We start from the raw sequence: 14,045 nt of genomic DNA, 5'->3' as shown, positions 1-14,045 counted from the left end.
GTATGGGTAGGGTGGCGAAATGCCTGATTTTTGATAATAAATGCAGTCACAAAAAGTTCTTTTGGAACAGCTGTTTCCCCCGTTAAAATTTGTTTTCAGATTAATCAAATCCCCTCCCACTACAGTGATACTTCAGCTAACGAACGCTTCTGCTTAAAATTTTTTGGATAACGAAGATTTTTTCGTGATTTTTTTGCTTCGACTAACAAATATGGATTCGTCTAATGAAAATTTCCATTCATGTGGATGCACAACATGCTCAGAGGTGTCAACATGAAGAAAACTTTATGGGGGGGGGGGGGACTAAAAAGTTTCTGGCGGTTCCATATATACACAGGACTTGCACCTGCACTCAGGAGAGGGACGGTGCACTGCATTGCTTTTTCAGAAATTATTAGGGGGGGAGGAAGACTCAAATGGCCTCAGCCCCTAGGTTCTGGGCACATGCTAATGGTCCAGAACAGCTGCACTGTGAGCTCAATTTTTGCACCAATTATCACCCGAATTACTGACTCAAGATTGGATTAATTCAGGGGTCCACACTTTTTTGGAATCTTTCAGGGTGTGACTGCGCTTTCTGAATATTTCATTTAAATTGATAAATTAATGATAGAGAGAAAATGCATTAAAAAAAGAAAGGAACCTATACTTTGAAAAAGCAAGCGTTACTTCAGTACAGAAATGATCTGCGTAAACCACAAACGGATGTAGAACACCTACGAAACTGACTGCGTTTCATCAACACCTGCTGTACCAACAACTAGGTACCAAAGCTGAATGTTTTGTGTTGTTCTGCACAGAGCTCTCGGCTGACTGGAAATGTTCTGCTATAAAAACCCACCATAACAGTGTTTTTTGCACTTTTTCGAAACTAGGTGTTCATACTGCATATATAGTGTAAAATACTTTAGTGTGTTCAGCTTTGTATTTGCATATTTAATTTAATTATGTGCTGCGTAAGTTAATTTTGTCCAGGGCGGTACCATTGAGTTAAAGCGGCTCCTCTTGGCACAATACATGAAATTTGGCAAAAGATGTTGTTGGCGCAAAACAGCAGAAACAGTAACAGCAACCCAAACCCCTCCAACTAGCAGTCTGATATTACGTAGCCATCTTGAAGAACAAAAAAGTATATTAAAACGTGATAATAAACGATCAGTTAATTATTAATTAACTTAATTGTTAGTTAATAAGTTTCAGGAACTTGTACATAATGGTAAATTTATCCATTAAAAAGGGGCTTTTACTGTTCGGAGAAAATTACTTGATTAATAAAACGCTTTACCCCAGGTTATAAGTTTTTGTCCATCAAAGTCCACCATGCTTTGAGATGTCAACAAAGATGGCTGCATAGGTGGAGATAGACGTGGAAGTCTGGGGGGCATTGTCATTACTGCTGGGGGCCACGATGATGAGTTAATTAATATATACGTATATACATTACATCAGTCGACTCCACGTTAGATGCAGGGGAGGCAACGCCCCCTCCCCATATCTCCACCAATGGATGGCCATCTGGTTCACAACTAAGCCTAATCGGAAAGTTCCCGTTAGTGGAGATAAAGCTTTATCTTTGTATAAATTTTTTTTCCCCACTAATGGTCTATGACATCATAGCCTAGAAACACGCGACACATTGTTGTTAAGGGTTACCAAACTTACAGATCTTCTGCTCACTAATATTAAACTGTTGAAACTGAGGCCCCCCCTTAATGGAAAATTACCTCAGGACTGATCACAATATTGCAATTTATGTGAAAAAAAAAACTGCTGTACAAGCTAATTTTCCAGACCTAACTTACTTCCTGACTTAACTAACTTCTTACATATACTTCTTGAATCATGAAAGGGATATGTCATGAGCGATCTCAACTGTATTTCGTATTTTTTGGTAAATTAACCATGAAACATGTCTATTATGTTACACAAATAAGTACAATAAATCTCAATTACTAAAAAAATTTGTCATGCAACAGCAAAGTTTTTTCCTTCATTAATGATTCCAAGATAATAGCGATATCATGCATATATGCATGCAATGACACTTATGCATGCAGTATATAGAAAAAGTTATTTTTTTCCCGTAGAGCACGGGCATGAGGATGGAACCCAAAAGAGTGACCTGAAGAGAGATGGACCATGTCAGTAAGTGAACAAAAAAGCAACCGATACAGCGTGGAAACACATGTGACCAAAAAGGTGACCAGGGCTTGACAAATCTGAGGCGCCAGGTAACCAGAAAATCTGTATTCACATCTAAAATTTTTCTTAATGTGGTTACTAAATTGGCATAAAGGTTTCTAAACTGGAGTCTAAGGATGACAAAATTTTATTTCATTACGCTGCCATGCTTGGCCCCTTAAGAAATTGGGCTCGCGCCTAAATATTTTTTTGATTTATCAAGCCCTGCAGTAGAGCTGTACTAGGGATGGCCAAAAGCTCGCCCAAAGAGGTGGTGTTTTGTAGCCATCAATAACACAAAAATATTGTATATCAAATTAAATTTGTGATAGTCATTTGAGCTATTGGTTCCAACCACAGACATTTGTTATTTCGTGAAGGAAATATTTTACCATGTTTCGCTATACTGTCTGTTCAAAAAAAATTTCTCATGAAGTTTGTTGAAGGATTTTTTTTTTCTATTATTTTTACTCCCTCTTGTTGGGCAAGTTGTCCGTTGTATCTGAGTGCCTATTTAGTTTTCTGCTGATAGTGACAAAACCTTTTCAGAGTGAACGCCAACTCACAATGGCACCTAGAAAATTCAACTGACTGAACTACCCAGATTGTGGACAAAAATATGACATATTTGATACTATGATATCGTGCCATTGACCAGGGAACTTCCACACAAGGATACAATGATATTTGATAGAATTATTCATCTCTGAATTTCAACATAGCAGGTTGGTGACATTCCCCATTGCACCAGGCCCTTCTTCAAAACAAATCATAAATATTCTGATTAAAGAAGGTGGCTCACGTTCAGTGGTATCATAGCAGGGTTTAAGCTGGATAAAAAATTCCTTTCGCAAAAAACAAAAATCGGGGAAAAGCTTTAGCAAAATGCTACAATGCTAATGTAATGATTGATGGTTAGATGTCTAATTATTTCGTACTTCCTGTATGCATTTTTAAGAAAGTGACTACTACTTCTTTCGCATTCTACGATTTTCTTTTGCATTTTTTGCAAAATGCGACCATATCTTAAATCCTGTGTCATAGCCGTGGATGCTGGAGCACCCATGGTAATTTTTGGCATTTGAGCAACCTCCAGTATTGATTCAGTTTCAAAATTTCCTACATAAAGCTCAAGACAAGCATCCACAGATTCGCAAAAATTTCCAACACCCTTGCTCATGCAAAATGAATACGTGTATTATATCTGGTTTTGTCTGTAGAATTCAAACCATTAATGTACTGAATGGGATAATTTGCAGAAGAAACTGTAATTTCCGATGGATTGCATCTAGCTGAGAATGCAACCACATAACTGGAAAGTAAATGAAGAAGGGGAGGGAATACAAGGGTAAAAGTTGAATAACTAAATTGTCTGTGCTTCGCCATAAAATTTATGGATTAGACATCCATTTAAATTGAGCACAACTCTGGTCTATAGCTGTGGGCAATTAACTACCAATTGAGTTTGGCAGAAGTATATGTGTGTATAGGTACCTAACAGTGAGTGAGTATCTAGTGTCACGTTTTGAATTTTCAGTGATGCCATCCATGAGTGAAGTGTAATGACTGAATATTTGTACCGTTGCAGGCCTGTCGCTCTCTGTGGCAAGACATTCCAATTGGGATATCGACTCACATTGGCACCTCGAAGTTAGAAATCACAGAAAACCAACTTCGTATGGGAGTTCTCTAGGTGCAGCTTATATTTTGGAGCGCGGTGCAACTGGAGATGCTGCAGCTGACCATTATTTTGGTGCTCGAACAGAGAAGTTGGTCAACCATGGCGTATACCAAAAATTTTTATTCGTTGGTAAATTTACCTCAAAACATATCACACGCGTGCTTCATTACACAAACAAGTACGGTAAATCACAACGTTAGAAAATTTCCATCACGTTAAACGGTGGGGGGGGGGGGATTTCATTCGTTATCGATTCCAAGATTATAGTGAGAGAGACACCAAGTGTCATTGCGTGTATTGTTATGTCAAAGTCAATCCTAATCAATCAACATCAGTATCAATGAATGTGTTTCTTGAATTATTTCATCGCTTTCATTTTCATTACTCCTTTCGATCACTTTTTGAAAGAAAAATTATCTATTTTTTTTTCCCCGTCTAGAATGCACCTATAGGGGAAAATTTTACAAATCACTTAAAAAAATGAAAAACAATGATAATCATGTGCAGCGACGGAGGAGATAGATACAAAGACGTGAGATGCATTCAAATAAATATCAAGTTTTTTTCGATTACAAAAAACAAAACTAACTAATAAACTGAGAGAAGAAGCGATTTTGAACTTTTATATATATAAATATTCACCTTGTTGTTGTCAAGTCCGTCGCTTGGAAACGGAGAAAATGGCGTTCTTCGCATTTAATGCGGGGCAACCGTTGCTAACTGCCTCCTCACATAAAGACGGGTTTTGTTTGACAGGCTTTTCAACATTTTGAACTACATTCGAGGATCCAAGAACCCATGCGAGTGGTGAATAAAATCTTAAATGAGAAATAGCATCTTTAATAAACCCTCCGTTCATGAAAAGTCGGAGAACTATTTCTTTTAGCGTAAGGAGTTTTTCCAGCACAGTGAACCGTTCCTGATTATTTAAGATAGCCAGTTTTTGAAACTTCTACAAACAGAAGTGGGGGGGAGGGGCGAGAAATGATTTTTAATACAGTGGCGGTGATTGTTTCTTTATATTTTGATCCGAAAATTCGCGATACTTTTTGTGTGTTTTTGTTTTACTTTTGTTGTTATGCAGCGTATGATTGTTAAATATGAAAAAGTATAATACTGGTCGCATATTCTCGAAGAGTTGTCAAGTTAAAATGTAGATGGCAGCACAAACAAAAATGCGTATGTATGTCAGGAAATTTAACAGCTCTCTGCCTTAATCCTTCAGACTGCGTCGACGCAAAATCGTAACTGCCAGTCAGGTAACATTTATTTTATCGTAGGTAGGGATAGGAAATTTCAAAACTGAGAAAGGAGGATGCCGGCGCACGCACTGTTGGTGACGTCACTTTTTCTGATTTTTACAATAGATAGCGTCACTAAAATGACAAAAAAATGTCTCTAAGATCAATTAGACCACCATTTCCTATATTTGTGAATGGAAGATGTAACACTCGTTTCCCTCAAGGACGTCTGAACGGCATCAAAGGCACCCCCCCCCCCGGGCTAAGGGATTTTTCTGTCTCCCCCCTCCCATCCCCCGGGTCAGAAATGCCTGCACTTGGTTGGCACAATACTAATTTCAATGTAGGAAAAACTCTCTAACTCGACACATGTTTGGCTTAACTCCGCTTAAGTCGAACTGGATCAAGTAATTATCCTAAGTATGAAAACTTTTACTCAAAATTACAGACCATAAAAATTTGAGGATGTCAGTATGGACGCAAAAATTTGTTTTAGATGCTGTCGAAATGATTGATTCTGCATGGATGTCAGTCACGAGTGCCACGATTCGGAACTGCTTCCGTCATGTTGGTTTTTAATTGTTCCGAGACTTTGGAAAACGAAATTTCAGCGAAGATTTCTCTCAGATTACGTGTGAAGAAAGCATAAATAACGCTATAACGCTACAAGTGATTGTATCGAGGATGAATTTGTGAACATTGACTCTGATCTTGTAACTTCAGGACTTTTGGAAGACAACGATATTCTGGAATCAATCAACCAAAGAGCAAGTGCTTCATTTCCGAAGAAATAGAATCACACAGAAAGTTCAGATGAACAAGAAGTACAGTCGAATCCCTGAAAGTACAGTCGAAGTTTTTGCATTATTCCTATGTAAACTTATATAGGGATTAGAAAAGTGTTCGTGAAAACGGGATTTGACTGTATCTGCACCATGTCGCCATGATGCATTAAAAGCTGTAGATGTGATACGCCGATTCCTACGCACTCAAGAAAAAGCCAAACAATCGCGGGATAAACTGAATAGTGTAGAAGAATGTTCGTTTACTCTTCGGCTAAAAAAGCAAACGAATATACATGATTATTTTTCATGAAGTAAATTTTTTTAAAATGTTTTGATTCTATAAAGAAACAATCCTGAATTAAAATTAATGAGAATTAGCTATTTATTTAATAAAATGGTTCGAATGTATATAATTACGTACACAAAAACGATCGAACAAAAATTCAGAGCGAAACCCCGCTAATTTGACATCCACTTGGTGGCGAGTTACCGAGAGTCTACTGTATTATAGTGGGCATGGCCACCACAAGGGGTAGGCTGACAAGGTTCCAGCCCTAGGGCTCGGGACGATTTTCCCCATTTTTTTGCTTTTCACGCTATAAATTCATCGTAAAGGGGTCCGTGAAAGTGTGGTCGGGGGGGGGGGGGGGCGCAAAATATCCCAGCCTAGGATGTGGGGGATGATAGTGGGACGCATATTCTTGGAGAGTTGTCGATTAAAAATATAGATAGCACCTCCAAAAAAAAATAAAAAAAAAATTCGTATGCATAATACGAAGTCAGGGAGTTTAGTACAAAATTTGCGTGTACAAAAATCAGGAAATTTAGTACAGTTCACTTGTCTCAATCTTCAACAGATGGTGCCATGCAAAAGTGGAACTATAATCACAACTGTTACACAGTTATACTGTGGAAGTGGCTGAAAACCAAATCGGGCCAAATTTACTATATATGTGTTTGGTAGGTAAAAACTCAACTTCAGTGCGTAATTCCATTTTCTTAAATGTGTTTTCATCCATGGAGGAAAGAATAACTCTTATTCTTATTAAGTTATTCTTTCCTCCATGGTTTTCATCACATTGAAAACATTGATTTTTTTTTATGAGACAAAATTTGCTGTCAGTTGTTCCGTATTTGCATCATTTGCATTTTTAGTTTCGAAGATTTTCATCCTAGAAAAATACAATCTAACAAATACAACAAGTGAGAAATTGTTTTTTTACCATCACCAACTTTTACCTTTAAGTGAATGGTAAGCACCAAGAATACATTTGAAATTAGTGCTGCCATCTATTGGTATTTCAGTAAACTTGAAACTAGCTGAAACATTTTATACCGACACGTGTCTGCACGATTGTACCTGGATTACCAGACGTCCTCTTTTCTGATGTCGTTCCATGAGTCCTCCGACGTTTTGGAAAATTCGCCTTTTTGTCCTCCTTTTCAGGTTTCCGGCATTCTTTTTCTTTTTCTTCGGGGATTTTTTTGTTCGCTCTAAGGTCGGTATTGAATCAGAAAGTTCGTACCCTGTCTTTCCTATGCCGAAAAAAACCCCCATAATGTTTCAAGTATAATATTCGCTGGGATATTTGAATTCAAAAATTGCTGAAAATGAGGGAAAGAACAACAGAAAAAAAGTTTGTTCAATCATTTTTGCGGTGCTCTTTCCCCTCATTTTCACCGATTTTCGAATTCAAATACTGTATCTTAGCGAATATCGCACTGGAAAAAAATAGATTTCCTTGGGGGGTTCAGGAGAGACAGGACAACTACTTTCTCCAATTGGGTTTTTTAAAACTGGGTGACCAAATAAAAAAAGTTATTTTATTTTATTTTAATAACTAAATAACCCCTTGCATTGCAATATGAAGGACGTATCCGAGGTCTACATGCAGGGGCGTAGCCAGAAATTTCGTTCGAGGGGGGACCACAGTGACAGAACAATAGATTTGGCCATCTTTTTCCCTTTTTTCGGTCATTTATTTTCTCACATTTCGGGGGGGGGGACCAGACCCCCAAGTCCCCCCCCCCCCTCCCGCTGCGCCCTTGTCTACATGTTATTTGGATACCGTATATACTCGTGTATAAGCCGACCCCCCAACTTCAGGACCACCAAAACCGCAATAAATTGAAAACCCGTGTATAAGCCGACCCTCAAAAATCCGTGCAAATCAGAGAAAAAAAAAATTCTTATATTTTCATGCAAAATGAATAGCTTGCGGATATTTACAATAGAAAATGATTCAAACTTTTTAATCCGTTCATTCTGAGTCTCCAAGCTCATGGTAATCCATCAGATCATCATAGGGGGTGCGGCATCTTCGTTTTTATCCTCATCGTCATTGTCACTTTCAAAGAGGATATCATCTTCAGTTCCGTCCATCGCATTGATGATGCAACACTTTTTGAAGAATCGGATGATAATTTCGGCGGAAACAGAATTCCAAGCCTCGTACCCATTAGCACACTAGGCCAATGTCAGGTTTCTTCAAGGCACCCACTTTCTGCAGTTTCTTCATCGGAGCTCATCCATTCGATCCACAAATTCCTCAAATAGTTCTTGAAAGGCTTGTTGATGCTCACATCTAAGGGCTGTACAATCAACGTTAGCCCACCTGGTATCAAAGCCAATGATGTTTTCAAATTCTTTGCCACGAGTGACATTATCGGTTCTGTGGTATTTGAACATAGCCCATACCAATAATGCCGGTTTCCCGACCTCTGCTACAAAAATGACTACTGATTTCGGGGGGGGGTCAATATTTTTTCATCAAAAACTGACCCGAGTATAAGCCGACCCCCCTACTTGAGGAACGAATTTTTCCACAAAAAAACTCGGCTTATACACGAGTATATACGGTACTTCTCCCCCATTTGAAAGTATGCTTCTAGAATCAACAGTTCGCGAATTATTCCAGAATAAAGGGACTTCCCCATGCACTTTGTATTTATGGGTGAAATTTTGAATGTTGTTAGCCTAATTGCTCTCCATAGGGAGATATTTTTTGAAAGGTAGACTGGGTCGTGAAGTTGGGCGACAATCATTCAGTGATTGTTGAGTATTATTCTTCTTTGATATGAATCAGTTGATAACTTTCCTCACGTGATAAAATCAAACGCATTGATTTTATTTTTATCTCACTTCTGTCCTTGATAAAAGTTTTTCGTTTTCCTTCGAAGATGGAAATTGAGGTTACATTGAGGTCATTATCATACATTCTTGTCGATATAATTTTAAAAAGATGCAGTATAAAATATAATTTGAAAAAGGTAAATGTTTAAAAGGAAACACACCAGGGGAAAAATCATGATTATCATTGATGTTTACTTGCATATATAATGAAGCATCGAGAATCTTCGGCCTTGATGTTTACACGGGAAGTTTCTACCAGGAAGGTCGGATAAAAAAAATGCGGTGATTTTCTGACGTGAGAAAAGCAATTTTTTAGTGAGCCATATATTTTTAAATTGGCCATCGCAATGGATAAATTTACTGTGGAATTTTCCCCAATTGTCACTAGGTATGTAAGTATACCGAACTACAGTGAAAATCCGTTGTAACGGGAACGACTTACGACGAGAGTTTCGTTATTACGAATACGAAGTCTCGTAATAAAACATCGAAATAACATCGAACATAACATAAGTCTCGTAATAACATCGAAGTCTCGTATGTTTCAGTCTCTTCAAGACTGAAACAAAGAATGGATTGTAATTCCTTCTTATCACACATGCTCCTTGTAGACATTATTTTCATGCAATTTAAATGGAGGATGATCATTAGAAAGTCGTATTTTTTTACCCATTATTCTTAGGCTATACTTACGGGATATTACGACACTTTCAGTAACTCACATACTGTGGTCGTCCTTCACTGCCAGGATTAATAACTACATAGTTTCCCAACCTTGTTTGTCCCACACATCTCCCCCTTCTTCAGAATTTTTTTTCTCTCCCATCGCCCCCCAACGAAATCTAACCTGTAGCTTCTACCGCCCCCCTAGAACTTTCCCACGCCCACGTTGGGAATCACTGATCTGCTACTTAACCATATAATTCATCTCGTATACATTCCTCTGCGGAATTTCCAACGAATCGGCACATGCTGGAACGTGTAATGTGTATATCTGCATGGCTCTAACGCATTTATGTTGTCAGAGCTGCGCTTATATCATGTTCTTGTTCGTACAGCCATCTGTCTTCCATATTTTGAAGTAAAGATGGTAAATGCTTGGATTTTTTTTGGCCAGAATTCATTTGACTGCAGGACTTACAGTTTGAAGTCATTTCCGAATGACTGGACAAATCGTGATTAAAAGACCGTCTGTTTCGCGAAAAAATGTTAACGAGTCCATAAATTAAAAAAATTGAGCAATGGATGAATGTCATTACTCTGCCGCCGGACTTATCCTGTTGCTGAGATCTCTTCCATCCCAGTGAGAAATTAATTCAGAATTTATTTATTTATTTATTTATACAATATTGTTGGCCCTTGGGCCTATACAAGAGGATGCGATTGAGAATGACAAAGATATTGTTTGATGTTGGATAAAAAACTAGTGATAGAGGGAGATTCAACAATAGAGCTTGGGAGTTTGTTCCATTCACCAATGGTATGAGGAAAGAAGCTGTATTTAAAGCAGTCAGTGGAAGCAAAAATAGGTTTTATTTTAAGGGAATGGTCGAGTCTTCTAGAGATGTAGGATGGTTTGGCTAAGATACCAGAAGTATCCATGTTGAACTGACCATGGAAAATTTTATAAAGCAATGTTAATCGAGAGATGAGACGAAGAGTAGAGAGAGGGAGGAGATGAAGTTCATTTTTAAGTTCGGACACAGAAATGAAAGATGACCAGCAGTCGTGAACAAATCGGGCGAATTTATTTTGAATAGATTCAAGTTTGTCTATATTACTGGAGGTGTAAGGGTCCCAGATTTCAGCGGCGTAGGAGAGGACGGGGGATATATAAGTTTGGTAACAGAGAAGTCTGATATCCCGAGTAGAGTGTTTAAGATTGCGGCGGAGGAAGAAAAGTTTGTTAAGACACTTCTGGTAAATGTAGTCGATGTGTTTGTTCCAACGTAGGTCGGCTGAAATAATGACCCCAAGGTATTTGATATGTGAAACTTGGGATAACGGTAAATGATTGATGGAGTAGGAGTATTCAAGAGGAAGAAGTTTACGGGTAACTTTCATGTGAACCGTTTTTGAGATATTCATTGGCATTTGCCATAGGGAACACCAGTCGGCGATGGAAGCCAGGTTATGTTGGAGAAGTTCTTGATCAGATTGATGGTGAATGATACGGTAAATTACACAGTCATCAGCAAAAAGTCTAGTGGTGCAGTTGAGGGATTGAGGAAGGTCATTGATATAAATTAGGAAAAGTAACGGGGAGAGGACCGATCCTTGAGGGGTCCCAGACTTTACGGAGGTGGATGACGAGTTATGATCATTAAAATGAACAAACTGTTTACGGTGTTTTAGGAAAGCCTCCACCCAATTAAGTAATTGAACGTTAAGGCCAAGGCGGGAGAGTTTGAAAAGAAGTTTATCGTGGGGAACTTTATCAAAGGCTTTAGAGAAATCTAGGAATACGATATCAGTTTGTAGGTTTTTATCAATGGCTTCAGAGAGGTCGTGGATGAAGAGGGCCAGTTGAGAGGTAGTAGAGAGAGATTGTCTAAAGCCGTGTTGGTTGGGGAAAAAGAAGCTGATGGAGTCTAAGTGGATACGGATTTCTTTTGCTACAATATGCTCGAAGATTTTACAGCAGGAGGAAGTGATTGCTATTGGCCTGAAGTTAAGGGGATTGGAAAGTGAACCAGTTTTGTGGATAGGAATAATTTTATTGATTTTCCAGTCGTTCGGGAGGGTAGCAGAATTTAGTGAAACATTGAACAGGATTAAAAGATAGTCGGCGACTTCATCAGCACAGAATTTAAGAATAGAATTTGGGATGTCGTCAGGGCCAACAGAATGGGGTTTCAGTTTTTTCAAAAGTTTTAGGATACCTTGTTTGGAAAAGGATATAGGGGGTGAGTTGTGGATAGAATCAAAAAAAGAGTATTGGGGAGGAGAGGGGTCTATTGAGAAAACCGAGCAGAAAGCTAAATTGAATTCGGTAGCCATCTCTGAAGGAGAAAATGTATATTTATTTGAACTTCTCAGGGAAGTGGGACCAACAGATTTAGGTCTAAGGTAACTCCAGAATTTTGTTGGATTGGTTTTTAAGTAATGGGGTAGAGAATGAGAGAGGTATCTGGACTTTTGGACGGAAATGAGGTTTCTGAGGTCTCGGGTGGAGGCTGAAATTATGGATTTGAGTGAATTGGATTTGTTAGTTTTATATTTGAAGGCGATTCGGCGGATTTTCCTCTTTAAATGAATAATATCTCTGGTGATCCATGGATTAAAAAAAGACTTAGGAGAAACATTTTTAATTGGAACTGTGGTTAAGCATTTGTCTATAATACATTTAAAAGAGGTCCAGAGGGTGTGGATATTGTTAGAAGCGGATATGGATAAGAAATCATTGAAGTGAGAGCGAAAAATATTTTGCATAAGTGGATAATTTGCCTTGTTGAAATTACGTTTAGGGGCGAGTTTGTAGGATGGGATAGAGTGGCGGAGGGAAAAGTTAATGACTGGGATATTATGGTCGGAGCAACCCTCAAAGATGGAGGTGGAAAGGACTGAAATTCGATTGGAGGTAGCAATGAGATCTAAGGTAGAGCTGGAGTAGAGGGTAGTTCTTGTGGGTTCAAAAATGGATTGGACCAAGTTAAATTTAAGGAAGATATCTAGGACTTTGTTATTAATTCCGTGATTGCCGGACAGGGATTCCATATTTTTCCAGTCAATGCCGGGAAGATTCCAGTCTCCGGAGATAAGAATAGAATGTGTGTTATAAAATTTTTCAAGAATAATTTCCAGTTGTTCAAAAAGGTGGAAATCAGGAGAGGGAGGGAAATAGACAGAAAAGATGGCAAGTGGGGGACAGTTGGGTTGAAGCCATTCGGCTCCAACAATTTCGAGTTCGGAATCTAATAGAATTTCAGTTAAAGGGATAGATTTTTTGAAAATAAGTTATAAATAAGTTGAAAATAAGTTAAGAATTCTAATTATTCGGTCTTGGGTGGCAAAATTTTTTTGAGAATACGAATTTCCATGCAAAAAATGTTTCTGAAAATCTACTGATGTGTGTGTGAGCCAAACCGATTTCACATAACTGGAATCTTGCTCATTCACTGATATCAGAACGAAATTATCTATATGGCCGGTATTACACTATGAAAGTTTGATAAAAGTTCTTTTTATAAAACTTGAAAAATGCAATCAATAAGCCTATTAGTTACCAATACGCTTATTGGTTCTTTTTTCAAGTTTTGTAAAATATTTTTATCAAACTTTTAACTTTGATCCCGGCCTAAAATATAATTAAATAATGAAAATTTACTAAGTTATATCTGTATCTCTTATAGCAAAAAATTTTTTTTGGTCGTAATGAAAATCCAGTTATGAAGACAATTTTTCCCGTGATTGTGAGCTGGCGTTATTGTACGGTGAATGGGATAAATTAATCAACCATGGTGATTATGATGATTATGGATAATCATCGGACATTTTGGTATGCTTGATAAATTTTGTGAATTTATCACATTTACCGGTGATTATGTATAATCCCCAGCTCGTGTTGGTAAATATGATAAATCGTCAATGAATTACTTAAATTTACCAGACATTTCTCTCACAGTTCAGTCTAGGATAAGGGGATTCGATCAGGGATGTTGATTATGTACAAAAATACTGGTAAATGTGATAAGTGGTTGAATTTAAGTGATATTTCTCATGATTTTTTTTCCATATTTATCATACTTATCAACTTCATTCAGGAATTATGCATAATCACCGATAAAAGCGGTAAAAGTGCGAAAATTTATCAACTCTACCGAGACGATAGGTGACTATGCATAATAACCAGCGATTAAGGATAATCATCCATTTATGAAACTTACCGTAACAGTTTTAACGGACATATTCTGTACTTAATCTCAAATAAGGGAAAATGTAATGTGTGTTCAAAGCATATCGATCTCTCTCGGTCGACCTCAATCCCCAATAACCTCCAGAATATATACATTTTTTCCTCAGCC

The 14,045-nt window shown here is 37.9% G+C and overlaps 1 protein-coding gene across 2 annotated transcripts in view; it reads right to left on the bottom strand.

Annotated features, from left to right (window-relative positions):
• The window catches only part of LOC149075853 (DNA-binding protein RFX2-like), a 28,240-nt gene extending 23,564 nt beyond the window's left edge, over window positions 1-4,676 (bottom strand). Inside the window, exon 1 of one of the 2 annotated variants that reach the window (XM_089243376.1) lies at window positions 4,505-4,676. In XM_089243376.1, coding sequence (XP_089099502.1) covers window positions 4,505-4,558 — 54 coding nt within the window. In that variant the 5' untranslated portion in view covers window positions 4,559-4,676. The remainder of the gene's footprint in view (window positions 1-4,504) is intronic. The other variant, XM_089243377.1, reaches the window with a different exon arrangement.
• Window positions 4,677-14,045: the final 9,369 nt, after the last annotated feature.

The sequence above is a fragment of the Pholcus phalangioides genome, unplaced genomic scaffold (genome assembly GCF_987345545.1).
Source record: "Pholcus phalangioides strain wild (caught in Gottingen) unplaced genomic scaffold, Ppha-v1.0 ptg000015l_1, whole genome shotgun sequence".
Lineage (NCBI taxonomy): Eukaryota > Metazoa > Arthropoda > Arachnida > Araneae > Pholcidae > Pholcus > Pholcus phalangioides.
This window is presented reverse-complemented; position numbering and strand designations above follow the sequence as displayed.